Source organism: Athene noctua, chromosome 7 (assembly GCF_965140245.1).
Source record: "Athene noctua chromosome 7, bAthNoc1.hap1.1, whole genome shotgun sequence".
NCBI lineage: Eukaryota > Metazoa > Chordata > Aves > Strigiformes > Strigidae > Athene > Athene noctua.
The window spans coordinates 42,456,353-42,468,896 of NC_134043.1; the positions used below are offsets into that span (position 1 = coordinate 42,456,353).

At 44.0% G+C, this 12,544-nt stretch overlaps 1 protein-coding gene across 40 annotated transcripts in view; it reads left to right on the forward strand.

Annotated features, from left to right (window-relative positions):
* Window positions 1-4,070: 4,070 nt before the first annotated feature.
* ABI2 (abl interactor 2) overlaps window positions 4,071-12,544 on the forward strand; it is a 71,979-nt gene continuing 63,505 nt past the window's right edge. For all 40 annotated transcript variants that reach the window (XM_074911125.1, XM_074911082.1, XM_074911086.1 and 37 more), the window contains exon 1: window positions 4,071-4,216. In XM_074911125.1, the coding sequence (XP_074767226.1) occupies window positions 4,100-4,216 (117 nt within the window). In that variant the 5' untranslated portion in view covers window positions 4,071-4,099. The remainder of the gene's footprint in view (window positions 4,217-12,544) is intronic.

Below are 12,544 nucleotides of genomic sequence, written 5' to 3' on the forward strand. Positions count from 1 at the left end.
TTGGACACTATGTGAAGCCAGCAGGATGGCAGGACCGTGTCTTTGTTGAGGGAATGAAGGTACATACTATCTTCCTCAGTCGCCTAATTTTCCCTTCCTCCCCCGTCCTTCCAGTAAATGTTACCTGCTGGCTAAAGGGCACGGGCCTATCTATTATATGGTCAGTGCACATGACCATAAATTTGGTGTCGGAGTTCTTTGTCCTTTATCCAGCTGCAGATCTGCTCAGCTCCATGTGATGCCGCAAGCACAGGGATTTTCGGCTTTTGTTTCTACCGTTTACAAAATGTGGGAAAAAAAAAAAAAAAAAAAAAAAAAAAGGATGGGGGGGTGGGGGAAATGCTCAAAAATGGGAACCTCATAAAACCAGAACAGAGTTATACACAAGTGAACTGAAAACCTGCAGCAGGATCTGTCAGAGATCAGACCTGGTCATCTGTCTAAACAGGACGTTAACTAACATACCCCAATGTGGTGACTGTGCTGTTTAGTTTTCCATATAGCAAAGAAAATGGAAGAGGCTTATTCCTGTGATTTCTTACTGTGGTGCCAAAAATAGATGGCCTTTGAGCTACCCCATTATTACTTTTCTCTAATTAAGAATTGGTAATTCAAACTGTGATATGGGGGACATGCGCACAAAGTGTCCAGCTGCAAGATTGCACATGACCAAACCGTTGGCTTGTCTGTGCAAGTTTTTGTGAACAGGGGACTCCCGTGGGTGATTGGTAGGAGTAAAAACCTAACACATGCGAGAGAACTTGGAATATCTGTCTCCTTGTGCTTTTGGATTGTGGCATCCAGTTTGGAGTCTTCGGCTAGATGCTTGCCTTTCTGTATTCTGGTGACTGAGCAGCACATTTAGATGGAAAATACGTTTGCTTCCCAGTCTTGAAGATACTGGTCTAAGCGAAAATCTTGCACAAAAGGATTAAAAAGAAGTTGAAAAAGTTAAAGTGTGTAATACTGTATTTAGGGCTGAGGGAGTATAAAAACTTAAAATTAGTTTAACACATCACTTGACAGATGGGAAGTCACTTATGTAAATTTAGGGAAGTGGTAGTTGGATTCAGTTGGTCTAATTTAAACACTATTTTTAATTATTTTTGGTATGTGTACAGAGGATTATAGGACAGCCATTATTCCGACAGGAGGGCTCTTCATATTTAAATTTAAATCCACAAAAGAGTACCCTATTAAAATGTAAACATGCTGTGATAACAAGCACCTAATTACAAAGACAGGTTAGTCCATCTACTCTGGTGAACAGCTATGTGCATGAATTTCAGATAATGCTTTTTCTTACACCCTAAAAACCATCGGCAGGGCAACAGAGAGGTCAAGAGGTGCCTGACTCACAGGTGGGAGCTCCCTGTAAGAAGGTTTGCTGATGCTAAGTGCACATCTGAGAGCAGACAGGCCTTTGCAGGTTTCCACTGAAAGCAGGCCTTGATGGCACGCAAAAGCACAGAGAGAGGATGACACAATTAACAATTCTCCCTCCCTGCAGTCTGGTGCTGCTAATCCAAGTTAAAACTCCTAAGAGCGTCTTTGGAGAACCTTCCTCTTTACATCTTGACAGCTTTCTCCTTTTGCCAAGAGAAAGATCATGTAGGTTTACAGAGGAGCTGCCAAATGACAGCTTGACTTCACACCTGAGAAGCAAATGAGAGAAGGAAAGCCTCAGCCTGCCTCCAGCCTGGCACAAACATGAAGAGCCCTAGGAATGTGGGCATGAGCAACCCCTGGAGCTGCAGGACCAGCAGATGTGGCATGAGCGAGTCCAAGATCAAGCTACTGTGGAGGAGGGAACGTGGAGCCCTTTACCAAAACATGAAGGTGTTATTCGTCAGCTGCAGGACCTTGGGTGAGGTAGAGGCCTTGCTATGGCTGATTCTTGAAGGTGTGGGACAAGGCTCGGAGCTCCGAGCTCTACATCAGCCCTTTGTCAGCTGATTTGGTTGCCTTTTCTTCCTGGAGCCCCTGCAGCAAAGGCTCAGAAAAGGCACATTAACAATCCGCAGGGGGTCTGACAACCAGGATTTATTCTTTAACAACAGCAAAATCAGTGGTTTTGGATGTATAACTCACGGTTTATAAACTCAGAATAGAGGGCACCAAGAGTGAGGCTGCATGCCACTCACTCGTTCAGTCCTTGGTCATTTTAGGGCGGAGAGTGCCAGTGTCGGCTGTGGAGAGCTGCGGGCAGCCTGACACCACAGCCCTGCGCTGGAGCGTGTCACCCCTCTTCTCCCCACAGCACATCTGGGTGGGGGGTCTCTAGCAGGCTGTTTTGTGATTCTTAAGCCTTTTTGTAAGATCAAGACTACTGCAGCTGTAAAATATGAATTACCCCCAGCACTTTAACTGCCTGTAGAGAAACTAAACCACACAATCAAGTAGTTGAAGTTGTGAATTTTAGCCCACATTTAAAAATGGGAGAAAAATGCTTTGCGCATGAGGGTTTTTAAAGCAGTATAATGAACACTGTGCCTGACTCATCCTTCACATGGGAGAATTAAGCAAGCTAAGAAGAAATGTCTCCAGGCAGACATCCCTCAGGGCAGGGATTTCTATCTCATTTTTCTTTTAAGGGAAGAAACTTAGCAGGACTGGCCCAAAGACTGCGTCTTTGTTGCCTGACCCCACCAGGTGTTTGCAATCTGTTTGTAATTCTAGAAGTCACCTGGAGGCCAGTCATATCTAACTGGTTGCCTTTGCAACGGCTTTCAAGGCTTGGGAACAACTGTTCCTACAGCACCAGGTTAGTAGTGTACAAGGACTGCAGCACTGGATCCTCTCTGGCTGGTGACTACCACAGAAATGTCTGTAACATGAAGGCTAGGAAAGTACCAGGCTGTCAGAACATGTAAGGGATGTCAAATAACCCAGGGCTGCACTACAGAGGCAGCAGGAGCTCTGTGGAGCCTCACGGGAACGTGAGGTGAGTAATCACAGCTGCAATCCATTTCAAAGAGACAAATGAGCTCCTCTAGAGAAAGCTGGAACACTTCTGCTGAGACGGCTGATCACTTTTTTTTTTTTTTTTTCTTCTTTTGTGGGAGAGTCTACTTTTAGGTTCAGGTGAAGGAATTCAGTGGGAAAGCCTTCCATATTCCTCTAAGGGCTGGCATTTTCCTCAGCATTGTAGAGATACCGAGTGACTTGGCTGGGACTTAGAGGAAATCAGTGTTAAAGCCAGGAACTGACCAAACAGACCTAACTCATGGCTTCAGTGTTGTGCTTCAGCCATGAGGCTGTCCTTCCTCTGTTTCTGCTGACCTTTCATTATATGCTTTTCTCCGTTAAAGTTGAAAAGCTGACTACTTGGCAAGCTGAGAATTTACCCTTCCTCTCGCCCCTGTACAATAGCAGCTTTTCAGACAGAATCCGCACAAAAGAAACATTTTGTTCTTCCTCTGCTGATCAGGAGAGCCGAGCAGCAGCCACATTAAAAGCACGAGGGTCTGACCCTAGCTCACACTGCAGTCGCAGACAAAGCTTGCGGGGAGAGCAGTAGCTGTGCCGTTAAGACCCAGGCTCTTGAAGGAGCCCTGCTAGCAAGCTGCCATTGACTCCATTAATGCAAAATGCTGAGAAGAGCGCCGAGACTTCCTAATATGAAAACACACGTTATTATTTAGTGTTGGCCCTTCGGACTAACGCTGCGGCGCGGCGGCTGGTGCCGGGGGACACCCCCGGGGCATCGGCTCGGGGTGACACCTGCAAACGGCCCTTAAAAACGCCAGACCACAATCAGGCCGGAACCGCTCGCTGCAGAGACTTTTCTCAGGCGGTGGCGGGCGGGCCCCGGGTGCTCGCTCTGGCCCGGCCCGGCCCCGTTACCGCCCGCCGCGCGCGGCCGGACCGGAAGGGGGGGCGCGGCGGGGGCGGGCGCATGCGCAGGAGGTGTTGCCCGGCCGCGCCCCGCCCCCGCCGCGGTGGGGGTCTGGCGCGCTCCCTGCCCGCGGCGCGAGGCCGGGCCCGGGCGGCGGGTAGCGCCGGGGGGCGGGGGGGTGCGGCGCGAGTGGAGGGGGCAGGGGGCGGAGGGGGGCGAGGGGGACGGACGGACGGACGGACGGGGTGAGAGGATGTGAAGATGGCGGAGCTGCAGATGCTGCTGGAGGAGGAGATCCCGGGGGGGCGCCGGGCCCTGTTCGACAGCTACACGAACCTGGAGCGGGTGGCCGAGTACTGCGAGACCAACTACATCCAGGTGCGGCGGGCGGGGCCGGGCGCGCGCAGCCTAACGGGCGCCGGACCCGCCTAACGGGCGCCGGCCCCGGCGGCGGGCGGCAGCCCCGGCCGGGCCGGGCCGGGCAGGGTCGTGTCCTCCCCCGCCAGGGTCGTGCCCTCCGCCGCCGTTTGCGGTGGAGCTGCCTCCGCTGCCCGGTCCCGGGGTCGGCGGGCGGGTGAGGGGAGCGGGATCGCGCCACCCCTGTCCCCTCGGCGGTGGGAGGGTGACAGGCGGCTGCTGCAGCCTGGGGAGGGGGAAAACTGGTTCACCTCCAGCATGAACTACCCCGGCGTGACGAGGCGGTTAAATATGTAATTGATTTCTGAATTAAATTCCTTCCGCTTTGTGAGTGTGCCGAATATTTATTTCGGATCGTGTCTCTGTCGCTCCTTTTCGTTCCCATCCCGCTTTCCGATCTCCTTTGCCGACAGCACTGAGATGATGTGATAAACTGAGGAGTGACCCGACTCCTGTAATATAGTTTTTCTGCTTATTAATTTAGAGCACAGTGACATAGGTTCTAATTGGGAGGTGTGTGTCGGTTTATATTTCCCTTCCCAAGCAGGGCTGCGGTATTCGATAGGAAGGACAGCTACCAAGTGGTAGGTGCAGGATGGAAGCGTGATGTAGTAGAGATGATACAGAATTAAGGAGAAAGGGATCAAGAACAAGTTGCTGCTGCAGCATGTGATTTTTGTGGTGACCACTCTGAAGCCAGGATGGTGTTAGGACTTTGGTTTTTTTCCTTTCTGTCTCATTTTACTAGGAGGAGAAGGAAAATATTGCTAGTTTACTTTAATAGTGATTGTAGGGTCAAATGAAAGAGTTCCTAGGAGACCCTAGGAAGGATCTGAGTGTATAGGAAAGAAAAGATGGGGCCATCGGTTTGTGGTGTCAATGTTGAGAGGGTCCGTTTTATTTTTGCTTTTGGTCCCCTAAGCGGAGAGTGTGTTTGTTGCCCGAGGGCAAGTAGGGATGAGATCTGTGGCAAGATGATCCTGTCCGTGGAAATGGGAGAGTGTATTTAACCAGTGACAGAGAATGCTTAAAATGTCCCTGTAAGAAATCTTGATTCTTTCTTTTGAATTGTTGAATGACCAGGTGTCCTTTAGACTTGGCATATTTTGGGTCATTTACAAAACATGTCAATTAGAGTGAAATTATATAGATGTATTTTATTATGTAATAACTTTTCCTGTGTTGAATTAGTGAGACTTACATTTTTTAAGAAAAGTACATGGAAATATTTTCTTACAGTCATAACCTGACATACATGTGTTTAAATTTTTGCTTTTTTGAAAACTGGGAAATTGTTTTTTTCTGTAATAGGAGAGGAATCTTTGAAGGTAGAGCTGCAGCGGAAGAGGTGGAGGTAGTTTAGAGGGTTTTTTGTTCTTTCTCTGACCTTTTTTGGTGTTCTTTGTATAACCCAAAGTTTATAAAATCTGTATTGAACAGCTCCACTATTATTGTTTTAATAAAAACTACAGAGGAGGACTCCATGCTGTTTTGTACAAATAGAGAATGAAAAGAGATGGTTATTGCCCCAGACAGCATACAGTCCGTAAGGACAGCCTAAGATAATAGGAGACGGATACAGACAGATGGTGAGTGAAGGAAAAGAATGAGGCACTCTTGGTCAGCCTGATGGATTCTGGCTGCCACACAGCAATACCCCAACTGCTGGCAATTTATCCAAGCATCGTGACAACAGAGAGCTTTAAGGGGGAGGTGAGAATGAAAGAATGAAATTGTGATGTGAGTGTTGACTGTGAAGTGCAGTATGGGTCCCAGGATGAACAGGTTTAAATTTTAAACAAGTGGGGAATGGAGGACATCAGCCAGGTGATAGGCTCCAGCTTTTGGAGTTGGCTGAGAGACCATAGAATTGTAGGGAAGAGGTCCAGCATGAGGGGATTCTGTATTTAGTGATGCAAGCGTCCTAGTAACAAATCTGTCAGCAAACTCACCCCACATTCACAGTGCTAGAGCTACGTAAGCTCCTGCACAGGGTTTGTGTACAAAGCTCATTTTTTCTTCTCTGCAAGAGTGGGAATAGGTAAATGAATATAAATATTGGTTAGTTGGATATTGGTGATTTTGCTTCTAATTATAATCGTTTTTCCAAAGCTATGACGTCCAATTAAATCCAAATTATATTAAAAATAGTTGCCTTGAATTTTGTGGCGAAGATGGGATTATGATCACTTGGAAGCGTGTGGAAGAGTAGTCATCTCGGAAGTCATGTAGTGAAGATGGACTAATTCTACTGTAATCCTGTAGTGTTTCATTGTTGACAGAAGGTTTTGTGTGGGTATTCTTGAGATCTCCTAGAGGAGGCTCAGAGTGTGACTGAGATCTGAACTTGATCTGCAGGATGATAGGCAGTGGGGTGATGAGGGCATTGAAAACATCGCAATGACCTGTATTTGTCAGTAGACAAGCCACTCCCTTTTCTTTTTGTGTCAGTTGGTGCTTTGGGGTTTTATTGTCAAGTACAAAGATTGTTGCAAAAGTCAGTGGAGGCATAGGTCAGTTTAATAGAGAATTTGAAGTTCAGTGCCAAGGTGAATGTGTTTTTTCTCTTTCCCCCTGCTAGCAACATCATACAAGCTTTGAAATAATTGAACGTGTCTTCTCTTACATTTAGAAATTGCTAGTTCATAGTAGTAGAGTTGTGGTGGTTGCAACTCATTTGACTTCTGCTTATGAAATGAAAAATCTATTCTTTAAAATTTTGTCAGCGTTTATCCAAATTATGATTGATATTTAGCGAGCTTAATAACTTTAGCAACAGGGAATGTTACGTAAATTGTTATCCTTTCCTTGAGTCTGTGATACAGAGCACACCAGATATCGGAGCATAACAGATAGCAGAGCACATCAGCGTAACATTTTGTGGAAAATGATAGGAAATACAGTAAATGTGTAATAAATGGACCCGCAGCAGTGAAAGATGAAAGGCTACTGTTTCGGCAGAAGAAGTTTTTTCAGCCCTTTTTCTTCAGCAGTTGTTGTTCTTTTTAAATTTTCCCACCGGGCAAGTTGGTCTCCCAGCCCTTCAGCCAATCAGTTACCTAGTAAGGTGATGTATTTTTCAAGAGATTCTACTCTATTAACTAGGAAAATAAATTGATACAAGAAAAACTTAAAGTATAATTTGAACTTGCATCTTACAGCAATCAGTTTAATAAATTTTCAGTGACTATGGTTCTTTTTTAAATATTAATAATACTAATAATTCAGTTTTAAGCATAAATGCACAAATTGCTCACTTTAATCTGCTTGTGTTACTACAGAAATCAAGTAACTTTTCTTGCCAAAAAAGCCTTATTCTTCTGATAGCTTGGAGAAATCATACAGTTATTTCTACGTCATACTTCTTAAAAAGAAGGGGAAGATAGGCATTTTTATTTAGGAGGATGTTTTTGTCCTAGCTGACACAACAGGTTGAATTTTATACTGTCTGCTCAGTGCTTTATGTCCTAGTGCTGTGTCCTCTGTTACCAAGTTCAGTCTCAATCTAAACTGTGCAACAGAATAATTCTATAAAAATTGATTATCTGATGTAGTTGATATTATAAGAAACCATATTTGCAGTCTGCACTGATTTATCTGGGTCTTTCCTAAAAAGCAGAGAATAGTTATACTGGGCAATGTGCTGTGCTTACAAAATTTTCATACTCCTGCGTTATTGTTCAGGAGTAGCCTAAAGAAAATTTCTACTTACGATAGTGTAAGTAACAAGACCAAGCAATTATGCGATTTGCACATCTTGTTGCTGGTATATTAACATAAATTCCAACACTGTCTTGGTCTGTCCAGTTTCTTTGAGCTTGTCCTGTGTAAGTCTATTCTGGAATAATCTTTTGTTTGTTTCTCAGATCATTGCTCTTTGAAAAAAATCAGCTTTTCATTTTGTGCAGTGCATGGAGCTTTCTAGAGTAACTGAATGCTTTTCTGTGTTAACTCTTTGTTGAAAGAATTGAAAAAAATTACCAGATGGAGCTATTTCAACCAGTAAGTATATAGCAGGAACAGATTCAGAGTGGGGGGCAAGTCCCACCACCGAAGTTAGCATGCAGAATGGAGTGAGAAGCCAAGCCTCTGTGCCGTGCTCAGCTTTCAGTGTACGATTTCTGTGTGTTGTGTTGTCCCGATTCTTCTAAAAGGCTCTGTGTTTCTTAGTTTCTCAAGATTATTATGCTTTACTTATCAGCTCTAGAGACTGAAACGGAAAAGTGAGCTTCTTATTTTCCTCTCTTCATAGACTTCAGGTTGCCATGACTGTATTGCGTTTTATATACAGAAACAGCCTTCTGATGTTTGTGAGGGGAGGGATGGGAAGGGGTTTTTTATTTCTCTTCTTAGTATTCTGTGCTTTGGTTGTTAGAAGTAGCTGCTTTCAGCTCCTGCAGATATCTTTATTTAAATAAACATAAAGGTAAAAACTACTTGTTTCTCAGTAATTTTACTACAGTCCATAGATTGATGGGTTTCATAATCGTTTTCCACGTATCTGTTAATTTTACATAAACCTTCTGAACAAAATCAAGTAGCTGTAAATTTGGAAGCGTCTTCCAGTAGGCTGAACAAGAGAATAAGGCATTTATTAGCATGCTAGTTTTAAATTACAGAAATGGTGGTCCTTTACAAATAGTAGCTTAGTGGTTACAGTTTTAGTAATGCAATGTGAAATTTCTGCCGAGTTGCTTGTAATGACTGGTACCGGTATATAATAACAAGTATATAGGGAATTGCAGGTATTATGGTTTATAAACAAGTTCAAGAAAGATCTTTATTCTCTTTACTGAAGATGTGTATCACCTTAAGAAAGACAACTGAATTAGATTTGTAAAATTTATTTAGCCATCAGAAATGTATCAGAGGAATGTTGTTTTCAACCTTTCTGTTCCTTAAACTTGTTTCTTTTATAATCCAGCTTCAGTGAAGAGGTGATTAAGCTTAGCATTGATGGAACACTTGTTCTGCAGGCATGAAAATGGATATTGATTAGTTCCAGTTAATATTAGTCCAGAACTTCAAGAAGATGCTGACGAGTTGAAACCTTTTAAAAATGCTAGGAAACTAGTAAAACAGCAATAGTGGATATATGGACAATATGCTATAGTATCTTACTTCTGAGTACAGTGAATGAATACATAGGTATATTTGGTCCACCAGGCTATGGTATAAAAAATGTGTGATTTTAAAACTGAAGTGGTATGTTGCTGTGGGTTAACCTTGACTGTCTGCCGGGTGCCCACCGAGCCGCTTTCTCACTCTCTGTCCTCAGCAGAACAACAGGAGAAAGTAAGAAAAAAACGCTTGTAAGTTGAGATACATGCAGGGAGATCACTCACCAATTACCATCATGGGCAAAGCAGACTTGACTTAGGGAATATTAATTTAATTTGTTGCCAATTAGAAATAGAGTAGGATGGTGAGAAACAAAACCAAAACTAAAGGCACCTTCTCACCACCCCTCCCTTCTTCCCATGTTCAACTTCACTCCTTCATTCCTAACTCTTCTACCTCCTCCTCACCAATGGTGCAGGTGGGGGGAATGGGGGTTGCAGTCACTTTGTCTCTGTGGCTGCCTCCTCACTCTCTTCACCTGCTCCAGTGCGGGGTCCCTCCCACAGGATAAAGGCATTCACAAAGTGCTCCAACAGGGCTCCTTCCCATGGGCTGCAGTTCTTCAAGCACTGTTCCAGTATGGGTCCTTCCCGCTGGGGTGCAGTTCTGCAGGAACAGACTGTTTCAAGTGTGGTTCTTCCATGGGCCATAGCTCCTGCTGGAAATCCTGCTTCTGCATGGACTCCTCTCCACAGGCCACAGGTCCTGCCAGGAGCCTGTTCTGGAGTGGGATCCTTCCTACAGGCTGCATCTCATGCCGGGAGCCTCCCTGATGTGGGCTCTCCATGGGTTGCAGGTTCTTTCAGAGCATATCCACTATCCTGGTGTGGGGTCCATCGGGAGCTGCAGCTGGGTACCTGCTCCAGTGTGGACCTCCATGGGCTGCAGGGGCACAGCCTGCCTTACCATGGTCTGCACCACCGGCTGCAGGGGAATCTGCTCCGGCGCCTGGAGCACCTCCTCCCTCTCCTCCTCTGACCTTGGTGTCTGCAGAGTTGTTTCATATTTTTCTCACTCATCTCTCACAGGTGCTTCGCAGTGTTTTTCACCGTTTCTTAAATACTGTGTCACAGAGGCACTGCCAGCATCGTGGACTCTTTGGCCAGTGGTGGATCTGCTTTGGAGGTGGCTTAGAACTGGCTCTGTCTGGCATGGGGGCGGCTACTGATGTCTTCTGACAGAGGCCACCCTTGCAGCCACCCCACTACCAAAACCTTGCCAGTAAAACCAATGTATATACATGAGGGGATATTACTTCAGCACACTGTGTTTGCGTTAACCTTTACTTGTCTTTGTCATTATCACTAAATCCCAACAATTAAGGCAAAACTAAGCTTAGTGATTAATAAGACTGTATGTAACCACTGTTCTTTTGATTTCAAGAAGTGATGCATTCTGCAAATTTGAGGTAGCTGGCTGAGTAAGTGAAAGTCTTACTCCTTTCTTCAGTGTCTCCCCTCTGGTGCTCTCTGGTGTTAAGCCTGCAAGTGGTTTCACAATCCTCTTTCCTCCATCTTTCCTTAAGGCTTAAGCTGGAGGTAACTGGATGGTGGACTCTCATGTTAGCATGAAGGAACCAGTAGTAATACCAATGATCTTTTTGGGTTCTTTACTTTTTCCTTTCCTCCTTCCCTTTTACATACTATATCTCCAAGTGCCTAAGCTTTAAGGACCTCATAATTTAAAGGAAGGTTGGCAGATACTGTTGCTTGAAGGAGAGAGTTAGATAGCCTCCCTTGCATTATCAGGATATATGAAAAATCTTCTGAAGTGTCACCAAGTGTTTTCAAGATTTATGATAAAATTAGAAAAAAGTACTTACATGTATGTTATTTATGTGTCTTTGATTCTATTTTTCTGAAAAAAAAATTCCATGGTAGTACGTCAGTCATAATATATGCCCGTCTGAGTTGTGCGATAACAATTTGTGCAACCATTTTTACATCTCTCCCTACTCAAGGTTTACAGTGAGCTGCTTGTTAGGTTGGTAAATTTAGTGAGGCTAATCTAGGTATAGGTCCAGCTTGTCTGTTTCCTTTTAAGTGAGTCTGTGCAGCTGGCAAAGTTGGTGAAGTATTTATCCCTCAACCGGTCTTACTTCTCCTTTGCATTAACAGTGCTGTGTTTTGTCAGGAAAGCTAATTTAATGCATTTAATAGTGTCACAAGTTCAACCTGGAGTTCAGGAAGAGTAGGATTGATTCTTTACTGAGTGGATGTGGAAATGGCATGAGCCATTTTATTAGTGGTAAAGGGAGTTGCCAGTGCTAATACTCTGTGTATAGGTGTGAAAATTTGTAAATATGCAAGTTTCTAGTATAAAGTAAGTGTTGTAACCCTAAATATTAGTTACAAGTAGCATTCTACTTGTTCCCTTCTATAGTTTATTTTCAGATTGTGGTTACTGAATAATATTGATCAAGAATTGTAATTCAGAGTAGCAGGCTTCTGCATCCTACAATTAATAAGCTCTCTAAAATCTACTACCTGTTGCTCATGTTTTACTTGCATTTGAAGTCATTAATCTTTGTGGCTTAGTGCTGTAGGTTTTAAGGCAGGAAGTGGTGCACCACCGTGGTACACCATGTAAGACAAGAGCTTCTCCAGTCGGTGCTTTAAGCAAGTGAAACCTTACTCTGTTATGTTCAGGAGAATATTTTATTGAAGAAAACACTGGTTTAAGTACCATGTTTTGCAGCAGATTTTCAGTAGAGTCTGTGTCTAGAGTCTGCTGGCCCATTGTTGTTGGATTTTGTTTTCAAATACTATGTTTTCACGCTTAATTGTGCACCTGAAATTAACCTCTTGCTTAGTAATCTAAGATCTGTGAATTTTGTTGGATACTCCTCCTCGAACTTTAATCCTCAGGCTACTCATACTTTATGAAGCAAAACTGCATGTTAGTAGGTGAAGCATGTAATCACAGCACACTGAATTTAGGTGCCTTTCCCATTTTCAGGGTTCTCACAAGTTAAGATGGCAAATTTTTCTTGAAATGAATGAACTAATATTGCAAACGAATTGTGCATATTTCGGTGAGAAATCTTTAATTTTCTGGTTCCCAGGTGCAATGAACAAGTTCTCTTGTCAAATTTATAGTGATATGCTCTGAACTATGGACTTTATACATGCCATTCACTTTTCCTGTAGCTTATTTCCCAGTAGATGT